The sequence below is a fragment of the Copadichromis virginalis genome, linkage group LG4 (assembly GCF_057382275.1).
Source record: "Copadichromis virginalis isolate Kocher_CV1m ecotype Utaka linkage group LG4, C_Virginalis_male_GT1.1, whole genome shotgun sequence".
Lineage (NCBI taxonomy): Eukaryota > Metazoa > Chordata > Actinopteri > Cichliformes > Cichlidae > Copadichromis > Copadichromis virginalis.
In genome coordinates this window covers 1,187,853-1,206,418 of record NC_140621.1, presented here as the reverse complement: position 1 = coordinate 1,206,418, position 18,566 = coordinate 1,187,853, and the positions used below count along the sequence as shown (strand labels likewise).

Sequence of the window (18,566 nt, the reverse complement as noted above, 5' to 3'; positions counted from 1 at the left end):
ATGGGAATCTAGTGTGGTATATGCCTGGAAACTGCTGTGTAGATGGCAGACAGCTGGTGTCATAACTAGGGATGGGTACTGGTATCCGGTGCCATGATGGCACCAGTTCTGACATAAACAGTAGTAACCAGACCGAAAAGCAGCGCACATTTCGGTGCTTTTTTTTCCTGAGCTGTGATACACTTTGGATTCTAGCCAATCATTTTATGTTTCCGAGGATAGTAGGCGGGGCCAGGTACGTACGTTCTTTTAGAGCAGAGCTACAGATTAAAAATGCCCAAGGCAAAAAGTCTGGCTGTACTTCACAGCAAAAGATGCAAACTCAGCAGCAACAAGTGCTTTAAGCTGATACTGTGATACTGTCAAAGGAGGTAACACCAAGAATCCGATGATGCATGTAAGGTGAACTAGCAAACATCATCATAGCTACATGCGGCTGTCTTCTTGTTTGATGGCAGATGCTCCCTTCACCCTGGCCAAAAGGGCTAAAATGACCAAAGAAAAAGTGGGAAAACAGTTAAACATGAGAGGTTTTTGGACAAAGTTTGTGTTCTTCATTCTTTAAGTATCGGTTTGGCACCGGTATCGGGTAAAACCTAAATGATACCCATCCCTAGTCATAAGCCCCGCCCTCTGTTCAACAATGGTCATTTACAGTGGACATGGATATCCTCTTTTACTCTCCTTTTAAACCATCTGTCTAAAATGTGAACATTGGCATTCTTGAAAGAGTGACCTTTGACCTTGCAGATGTAGAGCTGTCCAGGTGGCTCTTCAGTTTTGCACCGTGTGTGTATTGAGTGGCTGTTTGGTTTCTCCAGTACAGAGGCCCGAGGACTACCTGCTGCACTGTACAGCATTAACTATGATGTTAAGCTCGTGTTTGGAAGTTTGTTTGTTTTTTTCCCCCTTAGGATTCCCCAGGGGGCGTGGCTTGTCAGGGGGGCGTGGTTGGGTCTGGGGACGGGACTGGGTCTGAAGAGCACTGGATGTTGTGCTTTGAGAAATTTCTCCTGAATTTTCTGAGAGGCTGAAGAAGCCTCTTGGATGAGAGGTGAAACATCCTTATGAAACTCAAAGAAGTCGAGTCGCTTCATTTCTGAGCTCCTCAGACTGCCATGAACCCGCTGCCTGAGGGCCCCTGCTGCCTGAGGGCCCCCGCTGCCTGAGGGCCCCCGCTGCCTGAGGGCCCCCGCTGCCTGAGGGCCCACACAGACAGCCAGCACAGAATATTTGATCGTGCACAAAAGCACCAGCACCTTTGATAAGTGATGGAAGGATGCACAATTACAATGAAAGTCTTTTTCACAGCAGCGTATTGAATAAATAAAATAAAGGACATGGCAGTGGCCACTTTAGTAGCGCCTGCATTCTTTGAGTGCGATTATGACTAAATAGATAATAAATAACAGGCAGTCTTAATGTTTAATTACATGTCCAATGAGTGTAAGGTGTGCCTGTGTCCCTGCAGGGTTCTGTGGCATACGTTCCCCAGCAGGCCTGGATCCAGAATTCCTCTTTAAAAGACAACATAATCTTTGGTCAAGAGAGGAGACAGTCCTGGTATCAGCATGTGGTGGAGGCATGTGCCCTTCAGCCTGACCTTGACATACTTCCTGCAGGAGATGACACTGAGATAGGAGAGAAGGTATGAGCCCATAGTACACGTCTTTGTGTGTAAATGAATGTCGACACAAAACAAGTTGGCCTCGGAGAACGTAAAACAGTTTTCGCTCTGCAGTCCTATGAAAACATCGTCTTACTTATTAAGAGGTGAGTAAAAGCCGAGTGTTGCTATTTAAATGCAGTTTTCTGCAGTTAACTGAGCATGTGTTGTGTCGGTTTGTAGTATTGTATTAAACCACACCTGAACACCCGAGGCCATCAGTCTCCCCAGGAGTGCACATCCCAGGAACTTGTTATCGTGGTCAGACGGTGCAATGGCAAAAGGAAAACCCAAGAGCTACATGTCAGACTGCAGGCCTCAGTCAGTGTGTTACATGTTAGTGAGATCATGACCGTACGATTAGCAAAGACTCAACAGGTATTTCGAGGAGATGCCCGATAAAGCTTTGATGAGGATGTGACCCCCAGGAATTCACAGGGAACCGGTGTCTGGTTACTGAGCGAGACCACAGACAGTAGTTTGGACAGACTTGTTGGTGTGTCACTGAGTCTTTTGTTGCTGTTTGATGACAACCGGCAGCATTTCTACAATGATGAGCTAGCCTGCTATACTGTCTGCCTCTGACCGTCTGTCTGCAGGGAGTGAACCTGTCAGGAGGTCAGAAGCAGCGGGTGAGCCTGGCCAGGGCCGTCTACTGTGATCGTACCGTCTACCTGCTGGATGACCCGCTGTCTGCTGTCGATGCTCACGTAGGGAAACACATCTTTGATCAAGTCATCGGCCCACAGGGACTGCTGAAGGACAAGGTGTGTGTGTGTGATGGAGTCATATACATTAGGGGTGGGGGAAAAATCGATACTGTGTAGTATCGTGATATTTTGTTTGCTAATAATGTATCGACACAGGGACAGCAGAAATCGATATTTTGTTACAAACAATTTTTTCGTGCACTGGAACTCTGACTTCAGAGCACGTTGATCCTTTTTCTGAGCAAGAATCCTGACATTCCTTCACTGTCCAAATGTGTTTAACTGTTTTTGGCAGCAATAAACATGACAGTTTACTTATTTTCATTTATGTTTTATTTTAATTAAGTTTAAAACTTTTTTATTTAATGTAAAATTATATTTTATTTTAATTTACTTTCAAATTCTTCGGTTGCTGAAGGGGCTGCATAGTTTTCATATTGCATAGTTCAGAATAGCTGTAATTGTACCAGATGGTTGCATTCAGTTAAGTTGGACTAGACTGTAATACAAACCGTTCAGTTTGTCAACAATAAAACTGAGATGAGAGAAAGACTGAGTGCGAGACTTTGATATTAGATAAAATGAATATTGATAAAGTTTAACTTTATGGACAGAATCTGAATATCACAAAATATTTTTAAAAATTGCAATAATATCGTATCGTGCGTTGTATGGTGATTCCTACCTCTAATATACATATACCCAGGATCATGACTGGGATCCTGTGTGTCCCTCACAGCATTGGTACTTTGCTTGTACGGGACTGTGCAAAATTCTTGAGCCACCCGTCTTTCCTTTATATTTTCTAGGAACTTGGAAATGTTTGCAGCACTTTATTGAAACTGAATGTGAAAGTGTGTAGGACGAGTCTTGTTCTTCTACACAGCGTAAACTCTTTTAGTTCCCAGGACTAAAAGTTGGCAGTCCAAAGCTCTTTGGATGTTGGCTTCAGTGAGCAGTAAATCAGCCTGTTCTCACATTTCTTATCCTTACTGTTCTTTTGCTGTGTCAGCCGTAATTCTTTGTTAAAGACACTGCACAGCATCCAGAGATAAGTTCTGGGCTGAAGTCAACCTTCTTGGTCCCAAACTGTTTTTCTGCCAGTCAAACTGGGACATCAGTGTTTTTCTGCTCACTGAGCAGCCTCTGTGTTCATCCCTTGAGTTTATGTGCATTTTAGTCTTGAATGATTCGTAGATCAGTGTTTAAAAAATGTCTCCAGAAAATGTTTGGGAACGTCTACAGCTGTCTGTGAATAACACTGACCTTGTTGTAAAAGCTGACCCAAAGGCGACCATGTGGGGCCTTTCACTCTCTCTCCCCCTGTTTCACTCTGCTATCAAAAAGGCCCCAAAAAGATTGTGTAAAAAAAAAAACAACTCCTCTGGCTTCTTACAGGTAAAACCTAAGAGACTGTGGTGGTTTCAGGCTTGTGCACAGTACTGTAGATTGTATGAAATTATCCAAACAACATAAGATGATCCAAATCCAAATGTAAAGTTGTTTTAGTTGTTGAAATTGTCTCTCAGCAGCATAGATGCTTTTAGACCAAGTTTACTAACTCTGTGTAGCCATGTACAGACTCGTGTGCTGGTCACCCACGGCTTGAGCTACCTGCCCCAAGCTGACTTGATCCTGGTCATGATGAAGGGCGAGATCTCAGAGGTGGGCTCGTACCAGCACCTCATGGCCACAGAGGGAGCCTTTGCAGAGTTCCTGCGAACTTACGCTGCAGTCGACAAAGCTGATAACAGTGGTGAGGAGTGTGTCGTGCTGCCGTGTAGCGTAGCACCGTGCAGTGTTTGGAGTAGTAGTTCTGTTAAGATGAAGTCTGATCATTATTTTATCATACTGCAGCTTGTCTTCTCAGATCGACTTCATGTTTTAAATTTCCTTCCTCCATTTAGAGCCCGTGCCAAACAGCAGCATCCAACGACTGGAGAACGGCAGCGTGCCCACTTTTGCTGGGTGAGTGATTTAGGGTAAGGGTCCTGGGGGGCTGGGGTGTCTCACTAAGCACATAAGTGTCCTTCTGTTTAAGCAGCAGTCCAGGTGTCTGCACTGCATCCAAACAGTCAACCACAGCAGACGAGAAGCTGAGCAAGAAGCCCAAGAATCCCGAGGTGGGGAAGCTGACGGAGGCTGACAAGGCCAGCACTGGGCAGGTGTGTGGATCTGCACGTGGTCGCATGTATAAATGCACACGTTTCTGTATAATGTGTCTGTGTTCAGTCTGGGATCACAGCAGCTCTCCTGTCCTCCGCAGGTTAAGCTGTCTGTCTTCTGGGCCTATTTTAAGTCCATTGGAGTGCTTCTGTCCTGCATCAGTCTTCTGCTGTTTCTTGCCCATCACCTGCTCTCCCTGTTCTCCAACTACTGGCTGAGTCTGTGGACCGATGACCCTGTGGTTAATGGCACGCAGCCTAACAGACTAATGAGACTGGGGGTGTATGGTGCCTTTGGCCTGTCTCAGGGTGAGCATGACAGGAAAAACTCTTGTTTTTGTCTGGTTCAGAAAGTGAGGCAACACCAAGGGTAGCCATTGTACACATCACGACGAGCAGGAAACGGCACCTTTGCTTTTTCCTGCTCATCGTTTTTCAAACAAACAGCACGCAAATGTTAGGTGGCCAGTCCAACACAGGCCTGACATGTGTGCTCACTTAATCACATGTCTGTTGGAAGCTAGAGCACCAGAGGACACTCGCACATGTAGGTGCCACCGGACAGAGATGGAGGGAGACTGTGATGTGGTGTCAGCTCACAGAGCAGGGTGACCGTGTCCACCACCACTAATAATATGCTTAGTTAACCCTGCAGCGCGCCCTTGGTCCTACTGTCACAGCTGAGATGGGGTCCAGTAGGGCTGTTCGATATAACGCTATATATCTGATGACAGTATGAAAATATTACGCTATCGTTTGTTTCGTGGTGTCGCAAAATAAACTGTTTACAGCAATATGCTTTCATGGTCCTGACGGTCACTGTAGTGGCTGTATTCTCTCTTTATATTTAAAATAACCACACTACAGACGTGTTGTCGTTAGCAACAACGACGGTAAACCCAGCGTGTGGCTATGCCTTCCTCTTGTTTATTTTCCACATAAACCTTTCACAATAAAGCTGAAGAGCCTGTTGAGACTTTTCAAAATAAACTGAAAGGATGACCTTATTCCTAATCGAGGGGCCACCTCGAGCACGGACATGGTTTGGTTATGAAAAGTCTGACACGGACCAGAAAACTGTACGATGCACATTATGCAGCAAACCGGTCCAACACCTCAGACTCAAACACAGCAAACCTCGTTAACCACCAACACAAGAGTCACCTGACAGAATGCAGAGAAGCAAAAAGAGCCGTCAGGTGCTCCAGATACATCTTAGACTCAAACGTTTAAAAACAGGCTTTTCCCCGCAGCACGCCGTCTAATAAATACAAAGAGAACGGCGGCCGTTACAACTTATGTCTAAAAAGTGTATAGCTTCATGCATCGGTCAAAACACTCGACTCCAGGTACACGACGCCCAGCTGGAAACACTTCACAGTGTCGAGCTGCCCGAGATTCCCAGAATTTACAGAACGTGTAACATTTCTGTGATATCGTTGTCAGGGCGATAAATGTCTTATATATGAGAGCTTGGTCATATAGCTCAGCCCTGGGGTCCAGGCCCCCCTTCTCCAGCTCGTTCCCCTCAGTTATAGACTCGTCTTATGTGTCTTGCTGGATGCAGGTGTGCTCTTCACACAGAAATAAGTCATGATATTGTGCAAACTCCTCTGCTGTCCTTCAGGTGTGGCTGTCTTTGGATACTCCCTGTCCATGTCTATTGGGGGTGTTCTGGCGTCCCGGTACCTCCACCAGTCCATGCTGTACGATGTCCTGCGCTCACCTATGTCCTTTTTTGAGCGAACCCCCAGTGGTAACCTGGTCAACCGCTTTGCCAAAGAGATGGACACCATTGACACGCTGATCCCCAGCATTATTAAGATGTTCCTGGGCTCCATGTTCAACGTGCTGGGCTCTTGTGTTATCATCCTGATTGCCACACCTCTAGTCAGTATCATCATTCCTTTCCTGGGTCTGCTCTATTTTTTTGTGCAGGTGAGTTTGAAAAGGGAAACTGATTCTGAAGTGTCAGTATATTCCAGTGTTATCCCCACAGTACTACGCCTCCCTGCACTGTGATTCTGACTATTGTTACGAAATCAGCTTCACCCCGCTTCTTTTTCTGCCTCGAGGCATCCAGAGACGGCACCGGACTCAGTAGCCATTTTCACAAAACCTTTATTCATCTTCATTTAAGCATCTTCTAGAAGGGGAGAGGTGCCAGCGACCCCATCATAAAACCCCCATGGTGTGCTGCAAACTCTGTGTCTGTGTGTGTCTGCACGAGCACGTGAGTGTGCATGTAGCTGTGTGAGTGTAACAGTCAAAGCACTGTGTGTGTCTCTGTGTACGTGACTTCCTGGGGGTCATAAAAGGAATCTCCTCACCCAAGCTACACCAGATTCCTCCAGACAACATAGAAAACAGAGTTAACACATTACAAACACTGAGACGCCCACTCTGCATCCACTGGGCCAGTGGCCTCTTGTTGTCTTACATTTACATTTAAGGTGGAGAGTCTCCTGCAAACCTACTTCTAGGTTTATAACAATTATGAGTTTTTATTAAAGGTACAAGCATCAGCAACCCCCCACTGTAGCTCCCTGTCTCCTTTTATGACAGCAGACCCCCAGTGTCCATAACTTCCTTTCCCTCTAAACAAGTACACTCTCAGGCTACAGCTAAGCCACACTGAAACACACAAACAAATCCTTCCTTATTCCTGTGATCTAAACAAATTTAACACATCACATTCCAATAATTGTTTTCTTGTACTCACACTATATAAGTCACATGTGTCTATCCTTGCTCTGTCCAGAGGTTTTATGTGGCATCATCTCGCCAGCTGAAGCGTCTGGAGTCGGTCAGCCGTTCCCCAATTTACACCCACTTCAATGAAACCCTGCTGGGCACGTCGGTTATCCGAGCCTTCAGTGAGCAGGAGCGTTTCATCCATGAGAGCGACCAGCGCGTGGACCATAACCAGAAGGCTTACTATCCCAGCATAGTGGCTAACAGGTCAGGAGGCTGCCGCCACACGCTCTCACTGCACCACCTGCTGCAACAGTTTACACCGCCTTTTAGGATGAATGTCCCTAAATTAGGATCTCTCTGAGACTGTTCATTGGAGTATTACTGCAGCAACACGAGTACATTATATTCACTTTGGACGTAGAAAAGCTCCATTTACGTTTACATGCTTTCATTTTCATGCTTTCATTTTCATGTTTCTTTACAATCTCTGGCTGAAAGGTTAAAAGCAGTGTTGGGAAGGTTTCTTTTAAAATGTAAATCAAAATGTTATTTATATAGCACCTTTCAAGATAAAATCACAAAGTGCTTCACAGAGGCAGGAAACAGACATCAAAATCTAAAACAAAACGACATCAACCAAAAGCAGTTTAAACAGATACGTTTTTAACTGCTTTTTAAAAGACACGACCGAGTCCACAGATCTCAAACTCAAAGGGAGCGAGCTCCAGAGTCGGGGAGCCGCTGATACAAACGCTCTCTCACCTTTTGTTTTTCACCTTGTATGCTGGACAACCAGCAACCTCTGGTCACAAGACCTCAGGGACCTGCTGGGTGATAAGAAAGAAGAAGATCACAGATGTAAGTTGGAGCTACACCGTGCAGGGCCCTGTAAGTCATGATTATGATCTTAAAATCGACCCTGAACTTGACAGGGAGCCAGTGCAGCTGAATCAGCAGGGGCGTGGCATGGGAGTGTTTGTGATGCTTTATCAGAAGCCTGGCAGCAGCAGTCTGAACACCCTGCAGTCGTTCCAGGGAGGCATTACTCAAGCAAGTAAACAAGGAATTACAATAGTCTAAGCGAGATGAAACAAAAGCATGAATAATCATTTCCAATTCGGAACGTGACACAATGGGACTCAGCTTAGCGATATTTCTTAAATGGTAAAAACAAGAGCGAACCAAAGATGTAACGTGTGCCCAGCGTCAGAGCTGGATCAAGTGTAACACCAAGGTTCCTAATGGATGATTTAATATAAGAAGCAAGAGGGCCTAGATTTTTAACCACAAGGGGAACAAATTTCTCAGGAGCAAAGACAATGACTTCCGTTTTATCAGCATTTAGTTGAAGGTAATTACCAGCCAGCCGATCTCTAACAGAATCTAAGCAGGACTGCAGGATTTGGAGCTTAGAAACATCAGAGATATATAGCTGAATATCATCTGCATAACAATGACATGAAATATCAGAGTAAGAGCTAAGAAGTTGCAGAAGAGGGAGTAAATACAACAAAAACAATAACGGTCCCAAGACAGAGCCCTGAGGCACCCCATAGGCAAGAGAGCTGGCAGAGGTAGCCACAAAGAAAGATCGATTTGACAAATAGGATTTAAACCATTCCAATGCGGTACCCGATACACCCACCCAGTGGTTTAATCTATCTAACAAAGTAAGATGATCAACAGTGTCAAAAGCAGAGGTCAGATCCAGCAACATCAAAACAGTGCACTCTCCAGCATCATAATTCATCATTATTATAAAACATCATTAGACACTCTAAGAAGTGCAGTTTCGGTAGAGTGAGTCTTACGAAAGCCAGATTGAAATTTATCAAGAATGTTGTGTTCATCTAGAACAACCGTGAGCTGCTTGGCCACAACCTTTTCTAAAATCTTGGCAATAAAAGGCAATTTTGAGATGGGTCTGTAACTGGAAAGCACAGAAGGATCAAGTTCAGGTTTTTTTTAAAAGTGGGTGAATGACAGCACTTTTACAGTAACCAGGGCCCTGACCAGAGAGCAGAGATGCATTAATAATTTTAAGAACACTAGGACCAATAGACTCAAAAACATTTTTAAACAAAGACCCAGATAAAATATCAAGGATCTCACTGAAGTGACCAGCTTCAACAACTCAGGTAAAGACACTGGTGAAAATCAAATCTGACAGGCTTAAGTAAAATCGGAACAGACAAATGGTACATGGAGGGAGAGATGTTGCTCCTTACATTGCTAACCTTTTCAACAAAGAAGGAAAGAAAATTTTCAGTCTTCATTCGAAGAAATAGGGACAGCAGCAGAAGCCGGAGCAACAATATCCCTGATAGTGTCAAATAAGATAAGATAAGATAACCTTTATTAGTCCCACACGTGGGAAATTTGTTTTGTCACAGCAGGAAGTGGACAGTGCAAAAGTTATGAGGCAAAAATGAGAATACAATAAGAATAAATACAGTACACAGCTGTACAGAATAGAATAAAATAAAATACTATATACAGTAAAATAAAATAAATATACAATAAGATAAAAATAGAATACAAATACTATATACAACTGAGTAAAAATACAACGATGACAGAAAGGATTATTGCACTTAGTATTATTGCACATGTATGGATGTGTGTGTTTGTTCAGTTAAAGTCTTTATTATGGAGTCTGACAGCAGTGGGGAGGAAAGACCTGCGAAATCTCTCCGTCCCACACCGTGGGTGCCGCAGTCTCCCACTGAAGGAGCTGCTCAGTGCTGTCACAGTCTGCTGCATGGGGTGGGAGATGTTGTCCATCAGGGATGACAGCTTAGCCGCAGGTACAGCCTGCTCTGCCCTTTCCTGTAGAGGGCGTCTGAGTTATGAGTCCAGTCCAGTCTATTGTTCAGATGAACACCAAATAAAACCTCAGGGTTACCTCTGCTCCTAGAGACTAGGTTTGAAAAATAAGCAGCCCTTGCATCATGAACTGAAGCGTTAAAAGAAACTAAAAGGTCTTTTAAATGAACGAGATGAACCTGTAAACGAGTCTTTCTCCACAAACGCTCAGCTTTACGACAGACACGCTTTAAACAGCGAATGCTGTCGTTTATCCAGGGCAAGGGTTTTGTAACAGGGGCTAGTCTAGTTTTAATAGGGCAAATAAGGGACCCAAAAGGGTGCTGTTGGCGACATCTGTCAAAAATCTAGACACCGGCAACAGAGGAGGGAAGAAGCCATTGTATGAAGGAGTGATATCCAGGCCCACCATAGATTAGACAGTAGTGTCAGACGATCATAGACTAGGGCAGGCAATACATCAGAGACAAAGAAGGAGAGCAGGACAGTCAGAAACAGCAGCATAACAGAGCGAGGGAAACTGCAGCCAGCAGCGGCAAGGCCAAACACAGGCGCCATCACACCGGAAGCAGGAAACCAGAGAACATATGTATTCCATCACAGATTACAGATTACATGCCCCAAAATGGATTTTTTTTAACATATTCCGTTACGTTACTCAATGAGAGTAACATATTCTGAATACTTTGGATTACTTAATATATTATCATGCTTTTTACTACATGAATGTACTATTGCTGTGTGATTAACTGAATACAGTTACTCATATTTTGTATTTTAAATACGTAACGGTGGTACATGTATTCTGTTACTCCCCAACACTGGTTAAAAGTCATTAAGCTCCACAAGGGAACTACTGTATTTTTCATACAAAAGGTGGACCGGATTATAAGGCACATTAAGCAAACAAAGCAGTCAGATAAGTCAAACTTAACTCATTCTTCTTGCTTCCTCCACTTCTGTCCCATCGATTCATTAATGCTGTATTCTATCACAGCTGCTCTATTCCCATGTTGTTGCAGTATATTAATGACTAACCTCGTATTGTGGATGGATTATCTCAGTTGTTCTCCTGACTGAAGTTTTGTCCGTTTACAGCATCCTGCCATGCGATTGCATTTGTCTCTAACCATCAGGAACCCTCACGTTAACTTTTATCGAGGGGAAAAGTGTTAGCGTTCGTCCTCCAGCCTCACTGTGTTTATGCTAATATAGCTGTGTTGCTAACGATCACGTAGCACATGATTATATACCAGCTAGCCCAACGTCAGTAACCCTACAAACATCACTGCTGTTTAGTTTCGTGTCTTCATTTATGTTGGAAGTGATAGCAGAGCTGTACGTTTGAATGTTTTCAGAAATCTCTCAGTCAGAACATGCTATATCATGCTTAGATAGAAGCTAGCGAGCTAACTTCCTGCTAACCTCTAACTCTGTTAAATGTAATAACTTTTGTTTTCATGGATGCCTGGAAGTTAAACTTCATAGTTACACCTGGTAAAGCAGCAATGCTGATCGTTTTATTAAAGATGAAAGAATTTAGTCAGTTTTTAACTCTCAGTGATGCTGCAGTGTTCGTTTGACTTTGGGACCTGAACTGGACGGAGTTTAGGACCCAGATTACTCCGCGAGGCTCCTTGAGCACAACCAGAATTCATACATAAGGCGCGCTGTCAATTTTTGAGAAAATGAAAGGATTTTAAGTGCGCCTTATATTGTACAATAATCTACTTTCCTGAATCTGTGTTTGTGCAGGTGGCTGGCGATTCGCCTGGAGTTTGTGGGAAACTGCATTGTGTCATTTGCTGCTTTGTTTGCTGTCGTTGCCAGACAGAGCCTCAGCCCAGGCATCATGGGACTGTCCATCTCCTACGCCCTCCAGGTAAACATGGACAATCTCCTTAACCTGTGCACTTATTTCATACATTAAAGAAAAAGAGTGCCAAGTAGCTACAAGGAGCTTAGCCTTCCTACTAATTTAACTGTTTATTCCCTAGTTTAAGCCATTTTATTGATGTTTAGCAGTCAGATTTAGTACACAAGTTCACTGAAAAACATTTATTCTATTGTATTGTTCTGAGGTTTTTAAGAATAGATTCATCACTGTTTCATGGAAACGGTGTCCCACAGTCCTGATGTTAATTTCACAGTAAGTGACTGAGTGGGTACATTTATGAGCCCATTATGGTTTATACAGGAATGCTTTTTACGAGCTCTGTTAATGGTTACCATACTTTGTTTTAATCTATGGTAAATATTCTGAAACAGTCTTATGTCAGTAATGGAATGCACCCCACTTTTAAGTTCAGTTTAAAACGACTTTTTTTATTTAAAGGAGAACTTTGTTATGTAATTTGTTCCATTTGATGTCCTTTCATGTCAGTTATGTTATTTATGAGGGGAAATTCAAACAGCCCTCTGCCTAGAAGAAGGAAAAGGTTTTGTGCTTCATGTTTGTTCTTAATCTGCCAAAACTCTGATCCTGTTCATCGGGACGTTTTCATCATCAGGTGACTCCTTCAGTCTCAGCTGACTGCAGGTTTCCAACATCAGCCCACCGAACAATGGGCTGTGAGGTCATTAATGTGCAGACTGTCATATTGGGTAATGAGTAACATTCAGAGTTTGCAGTCACAGCAGTGTGAGACGGTGATAGATGTACCCTTGGGCCCCCTCCTCGATTCAGAAAATCGTTGGAAACCTGCAGTCAGACTGAAGGAGTCACCTGATGATGATGGTAAATGGCCTGTATTTGTAAAGCGCTTTACTCGTCCCTAAGGACCCCAAAGCGCTTTACACATCCAGTCATCCACCCATCCACACACACATCCACACCCTGGTGATGGCAGCTACATTGTAGCCACAGCCTCCCTGGGGCGCACTGACAGAGGCGAGGCTGCCGGACACTGGCGCCACCGGGCCCTCTGACCATGATGATGATGATGATGATGATGATGATGGGTTTCTCCCACTGAAAACGTCCAGATGAAGAGAACCAACCTTTTGGGATCCCCTGTCTAGAGGACTGAGTGTGCATTAATCTGGTTTTGTCTTGCCCCGTGTGCAGCTAACTACCTCACTTACCTGGCTGGTTAGGATGTCTTCTGATGTGGAAACCAACATCGTGGCTGTGGAGAAAGTGAAAGAATACAGCGACACAGAGAAAGAGGTACACAGAAACAAGCCTTTAAAGGCAGTAAGACAGTGTAGATCTACTGGCAGCCATATGTGGGGTGTTTAGAGAAAGCTTTCGCCTCATGCGTGTCTAAATCGCCTTCTTTAAACATGTGTGTTTGGACCCCCAGGCAGAGTGGAAACACGAGCCCTCCACCCTTTCCCCAGGCTGGCCTACTAATGGCTGCATAGAGATGAGAAACTTTGGCCTGCGCTACCGCCAAGATTTGGATCTGGCCATCCGCAACATTACCATCTCCATTAACGGAGGAGAGAAGGTGGGATTTCACATGACTCCAGTGAAGGCATCAGCCCAGTGACGGTGCGTGTGCTTGTAGCTGTTCTGAGCTGTCTGTTCCATCAGGTGGGGATCGTGGGACGCACGGGTGCAGGGAAGTCTTCCCTAACGCTGGGGCTCTTCCGCATCATCGAGGCAGCCGAGGGCCAAATATTCATTGATGGAGTGGACATTGCCAAGCTTGGCCTCCATGAGCTTCGTTCCAGAATCACCATCATACCACAGGTACGTTCTGAGAGGATCAAAACTGTTACACTGATTAGTCCGCAGCCTGTGCATTACAGCAGCCGGGGAGCTACAGGAGAGTTGTACAGCTAACCCATCCTCAGAGTCGCTGCCCCAGTAATGTTAAGCAAACGTTATTCAGCTTCTGCTCAAACTGCACGATTGAATCGCAGGAGCTAGAAGTTTGTAGGTCACGATGCTCTGATGAGACCTGAGTGCTCACACTGTGCGTCCATAACATGAAGGTTATAACACAAAATCTGTCCCTGTCTGTCTTACACACACACACACACACACACACACACCAGCTTTGCTAAATTGCTAATGAAAACATTGGCCAGGCAGCTGCCATCGAACAGCAACGTCCATCCAACTCTTCACGGTTGTTGTAGTCGTGATAATTTTGTGAGGCCACATTGGCAAGCTCATCAGAGCCTCTCCAAAGTTGTGCCTCCATCGCTTGTGTCACACGCTGCACTGCTGTGCTGCCCCGCCTTTTCACTTTCATGTCTGTGTTTGCGCGTGCGCCGTGTGAGAGGCTGCGGTGACGCCCTCACGAAGGGCGACAGGATTTCAAACAGGTTTGATTTTCTTACGACCAAACGATGGATGACCGGGCTGGTCGTGAGGTGTTAATCGCTCCTCGTTACCCCACGTATGCTACACGATGCACGACACACGATGAAGGCGAAACTCGGGCCGTTCCCCAGAACGGTCGCACGACTGAAAAATAGTCTCAAAATGGGGAAAAATCCCAGCATAAGACACTCTTCTCTCCCACAGGACCCGGTGCTGTTTTCAGGCTCCTTGAGGATGAACTTGGATCCTTTTGACTCCTACACTGACGAGGAAGTATGGTGGGCTTTGGAATTCTCCCATCTTAAGACCTTCGTGTCCAGCCTGCCCAACAAGCTTAACCACGACTGCAGTGAAGGAGGAGAGAACCTGAGGTGTAACTGCTTTATACGTCCAAGCAACCACAAATTAGAAACTGAATTAGATACAAAGTATCCCAGTTTCACAGCGTCTTTGAAAAACACGTTAGTGTGCACACTCGTCAAGCACGATTAGCAACACCTGCATTTCTTGCAGTTGTGCAGTACACTAGTTATGGGGCAACAGTGCATATACCAGTCGTTGGATAAAGCGCTGGAGTAGTGCTTCCTGCCTTTGAAACGGTCTGCTTTTCCTTCAGCGTGGGTCAGCGGCAGCTGCTGTGCCTAGCCAGAGCTTTGCTGAGGAAGACCAGGATCCTTGTTCTGGATGAGGCCACGGCAGCTGTAGACATGGAGACGGACAACCTGATCCAGTCCACCATCCGCTCTCAGTTTGAGGACTGCACTGTCCTCACCATAGCGCATCGCCTCAACACCATCATGGACTACACCAGGTACTGTACACCAAAGAGACACTGGTACGGCCCCCACCCCAAACGTGGAATATCTGTATTAATGCCTGTATTTGTGTGTCTCCCAGTTCTGTTTGTTCTCTGTTGGCGCGACCATTTCAGTCTCTTACAGTTGTTAGGCCATACTGAAAGCTCTTTAAGGATAGACAGTTTCTGGTTTCCATGGTTACTACAAGTAACAGTCAGAATGGTTAGTAACAGGGTTTTGACTTTGTTATATTTATGATTGTGTTTGATAAGGTTAATTTTAATAACCTCCATGCAACAAACAAAAAGCATTGAAATATGCTAACACCTGCAGAAACATCCCATGATGCAATGGTGTCCGACAGAAACAAAGCAGAGAGCCAGTCTCAGTGATGGATTCAAACCACGTTTCTGCCTTTCTTTGTAAACTTACATCCACTGTGATTACACTGAAAAACTCCATCTCCCACAATGCATTAGAGCTGGTTCCCATCCAAAAATAGCCACTTTATGCCCGGCTACAGAGATTTGATTGGACGGCAGCGAGGCTCATTCCTCCTGCATCATGTGTATGTCTCGCCCTGCAGTTTGTGATTGGTGGGATTGACGTAAATGCAGTGATGTCACTGTGATTCTATTGGCTGGAAGGATTTAAAAACGAGGCTCAATCCTGCGATTGAAGCTGAAATGACTGCCCTGTGCTTAAAGTCAAATATTTTTGCTGTCATTTCTGTTGGCACCAAACCCATTCTAGTTTATGTGGAATGAATTCAGGGTCATGTGACCCTCTGTATCAGCCTATAGGCTTCCTTGGTTTGGTTCTCTCTGACTAACAGATGTTTATGTGCAGGGGTGGGATTCACTCAGGTGTGTGTCGCCTGTAATGGAATCCATCCTCATGTTTGTCATTGCATGTACTGAGCTCTAAGATGAGACGGTTTTTAGCTCTGTGCTTTGTTTTCCAGATTCTTTCCTTCTGTTTGAGGCATTTCATTTCTCTTTCCTTTGTTTCTCATGCAGTGTCATTGTGATCTTAGCACTGTGCTACAGCGCCTCACTGACGCTTCACCGCTCTGTACCAGAGAGTATCAGTGTTCAGCGGACGTCTCGTTGGTTCATTCAAATGTCCAGCAGGAAGCCACATCGTCTTTGCTAAACATAAATAGTCTATTGTTGAGTATGAAGAGGAAAAAGTAAATATTCTTTAACTGTGGTGCAGACAAGATCCTCTTCCTGACTCGGGGTTCTCCATAACCCCACCCACACCACTACCACCTCGCTGTAAACGATCATCATCTTCAGCTACTCTCGTCACTGCTCCTCGCTTCATACTTGGCGCTATCGTTTCATGTCATCCTAAGACTGCACAGCTCCAAACCCAGTGTCGCCTTACTAGACGTGTGCGACAAAGTAACCACTTCCCAATCAGTCATTGTAGTGAGGAGCATTTGCTCCAGGTGCAACAACACGGCGTCACATCGAACATTTGGAGATGCAACATATTAGTCTGTCGTTATTCTGTGACGAACGATGCCTTTAGGCATAAACTAATGTGGTGTTGCACTTCAAGGCTAACATCAGCTGTAGCATTTCTGCCTGCAAACAGTTTCCTGAGTGTTCTCTGTGCTTCCAGGGTTTTGGTGTTGGAGAATGGAAAGATGGCAGAATTTGACTCGCCCTCCAATCTCATCAGTCAGAGAGGCGCCTTTCACAAGATGGCCAAGGATTCTGGACTCGTCTGAAGCCGGGGAGTGTCACTATGTCGGGCCTCCTGCTGCAGAGAGCTGATGTTTCCAATGAGAGGGACACAGTCCTACGTGCCAATGACCTTCTTTGCTTTGAAACCAGCAGCAGTTTTCATTGCACAAGGAGGCTGGGCCTACTTACATAAAGAGAATATCACCACCAGCAGTTTGGGGTCTGTTTGTGTTGCCCTGACAAAGTTCATACCACATATCAAGATTACCACGTGAATATCAAAGCCCCCACATTTTTATGATGGGATAAAGAAGCTCGATCTGTGGGTCTGCCTCTTATATCCACACTGTCCACTGTTAAACTCCTCGACAACATGCTTTCATCATCATTATCACAGTAGTAAACACGAGTCATTCATACAAGCAGTGATTCTGGAGCTGAGGCACAGCTTGATTGTACCTGTGCATGCATGCACACTACAAGAGGAAAAGAGTTTAAATGTAAGGAATCAGGAATGTTCCAGTTTAACCTTTGGAACAGGGAAGGATGTGGGACATGCTGCGACCAAGCTGATTGGTCAGAATCATACAGACGCACAGCTGCTGTTGATGTCACTGGACTGTTACTTCTCATTCAGCACTGACTATTTATTGTCTTTCAGTTACAGCTTTCCGTCGTGCTTTTGCTGAATGTGTTGGAGGCTTTATTCATGTAAGAAATGGTTCTAGAGCTTATTTTATTTTGATTATTAAAACAAAGACTGTTGCTCTGTCTTTGGTATGCAGCCAAATCTGTCCTGCGCTTTGCTTGCACTCTGTTTTCAGCGGTACGGCGCCTCTGATGGACTCAGAAACAGGTCAACTATGGGATGTGGACAAACTGTTTGAATCTACATGTTGTGTATCTTTGGAAATGTATATACCTGCCTTACACAAATAAAGTTAGACAATGGCAACTAATGTGTTAAATAGTGTATCTGTGACAGCAGTGTTCATGTTGCTTGTGTTAAATGGCTTTGTGTGGTTGTTTGATGTGTGAAGTCTGTTTCTGTAGTAGCTTTGCACAGGTGTTAGGAGTGTGCTGGTCCACTTCAGACACTCTGCACAGAAACACTGGGCTCCGTCTCAGCCACAGTGCAGTCTGTGGTGTTTCAGTTATGCACACGCGTGGTGTTTTACCACTGGTCTGCATACACGCTGCTGACAAATTAAGAGATGTGGGTAACCCAACACTTCTCTCATTTGTTCCTGCACCAACCCAACAACTGACCTGTGCGTTTAATACGAACATGTTTGTTTGTCATGTCACAGCAATGCGTGTTTTACTGAAGAGCTAAAAGGAGAAACAATCCTAAGAAAAGGCAGCAAGGTTAGTATTTAAAAAAGTTTTTTCATGTATAATTATATTCTAAAGATATGAGGAAAAAACCTCCCCGCACTGCTGTGGCCATACTGGACAGCAAGTTCTTATGTCTGTGTGGGTTCTTTCTGTTCACGCCACTGTGCTATTGCAGTCCAAAAACATGCATGGTCATCATCACAAGTGTACATATGAGTGTTAGCCCTGCAGCAGGTGGATGGCCTGTCCGGGCTCTATGGCAGCTGGGACAGACACTGGGTGGACGGGTGATGTTCAAAGCCAGCTGAGCCTGGATGTGCTGAACAGCTACGGTCTCCTTTCTTTAGTAACAGGTGTTTTTACCTGGGGAGCAGTAAGTAGAAGTGAAGTGAAG

General features: G+C 44.8%; 1 protein-coding gene across 3 annotated transcripts in view; it reads left to right on the top strand.

The window, feature by feature from the left end:
- abcc1 (ATP binding cassette subfamily C member 1 (ABCC1 blood group)) overlaps positions 1-17,789 on the top strand; it is a 31,687-nt gene extending 13,898 nt beyond the window's left edge. Inside the window, exons 17-31 of one of the 3 annotated variants that reach the window (XM_085453053.1) lie at positions 1,472-1,648; positions 2,266-2,433; positions 3,958-4,132; positions 4,284-4,344; positions 4,421-4,541; positions 4,643-4,850; positions 6,169-6,479; positions 7,303-7,502; positions 11,820-11,946; positions 13,132-13,233; positions 13,370-13,516; positions 13,603-13,761; positions 14,545-14,711; positions 14,957-15,151; positions 16,770-17,789. In XM_085453053.1, coding sequence (XP_085309179.1) covers positions 1,472-1,648; positions 2,266-2,433; positions 3,958-4,132; positions 4,284-4,344; positions 4,421-4,541; positions 4,643-4,850; positions 6,169-6,479; positions 7,303-7,502; positions 11,820-11,946; positions 13,132-13,233; positions 13,370-13,516; positions 13,603-13,761; positions 14,545-14,711; positions 14,957-15,151; positions 16,770-16,878 — 2,427 coding nt within the window. In that variant the 3' untranslated portion in view covers positions 16,879-17,789. Of the gene's footprint in view, positions 1-1,471; positions 1,649-2,265; positions 2,434-3,957; positions 4,133-4,283; positions 4,345-4,417; positions 4,542-4,642; positions 4,851-6,168; positions 6,480-7,302; positions 7,503-11,819; positions 11,947-13,131; positions 13,234-13,369; positions 13,517-13,602; positions 13,762-14,544; positions 14,712-14,956; positions 15,152-16,769 lie in introns of those variants that run through there. The other 2 variants (XM_085453052.1, XM_085453054.1) reach the window with 2 other exon arrangements.
- The last annotated feature ends 777 nt before the right edge of the window (positions 17,790-18,566 follow it).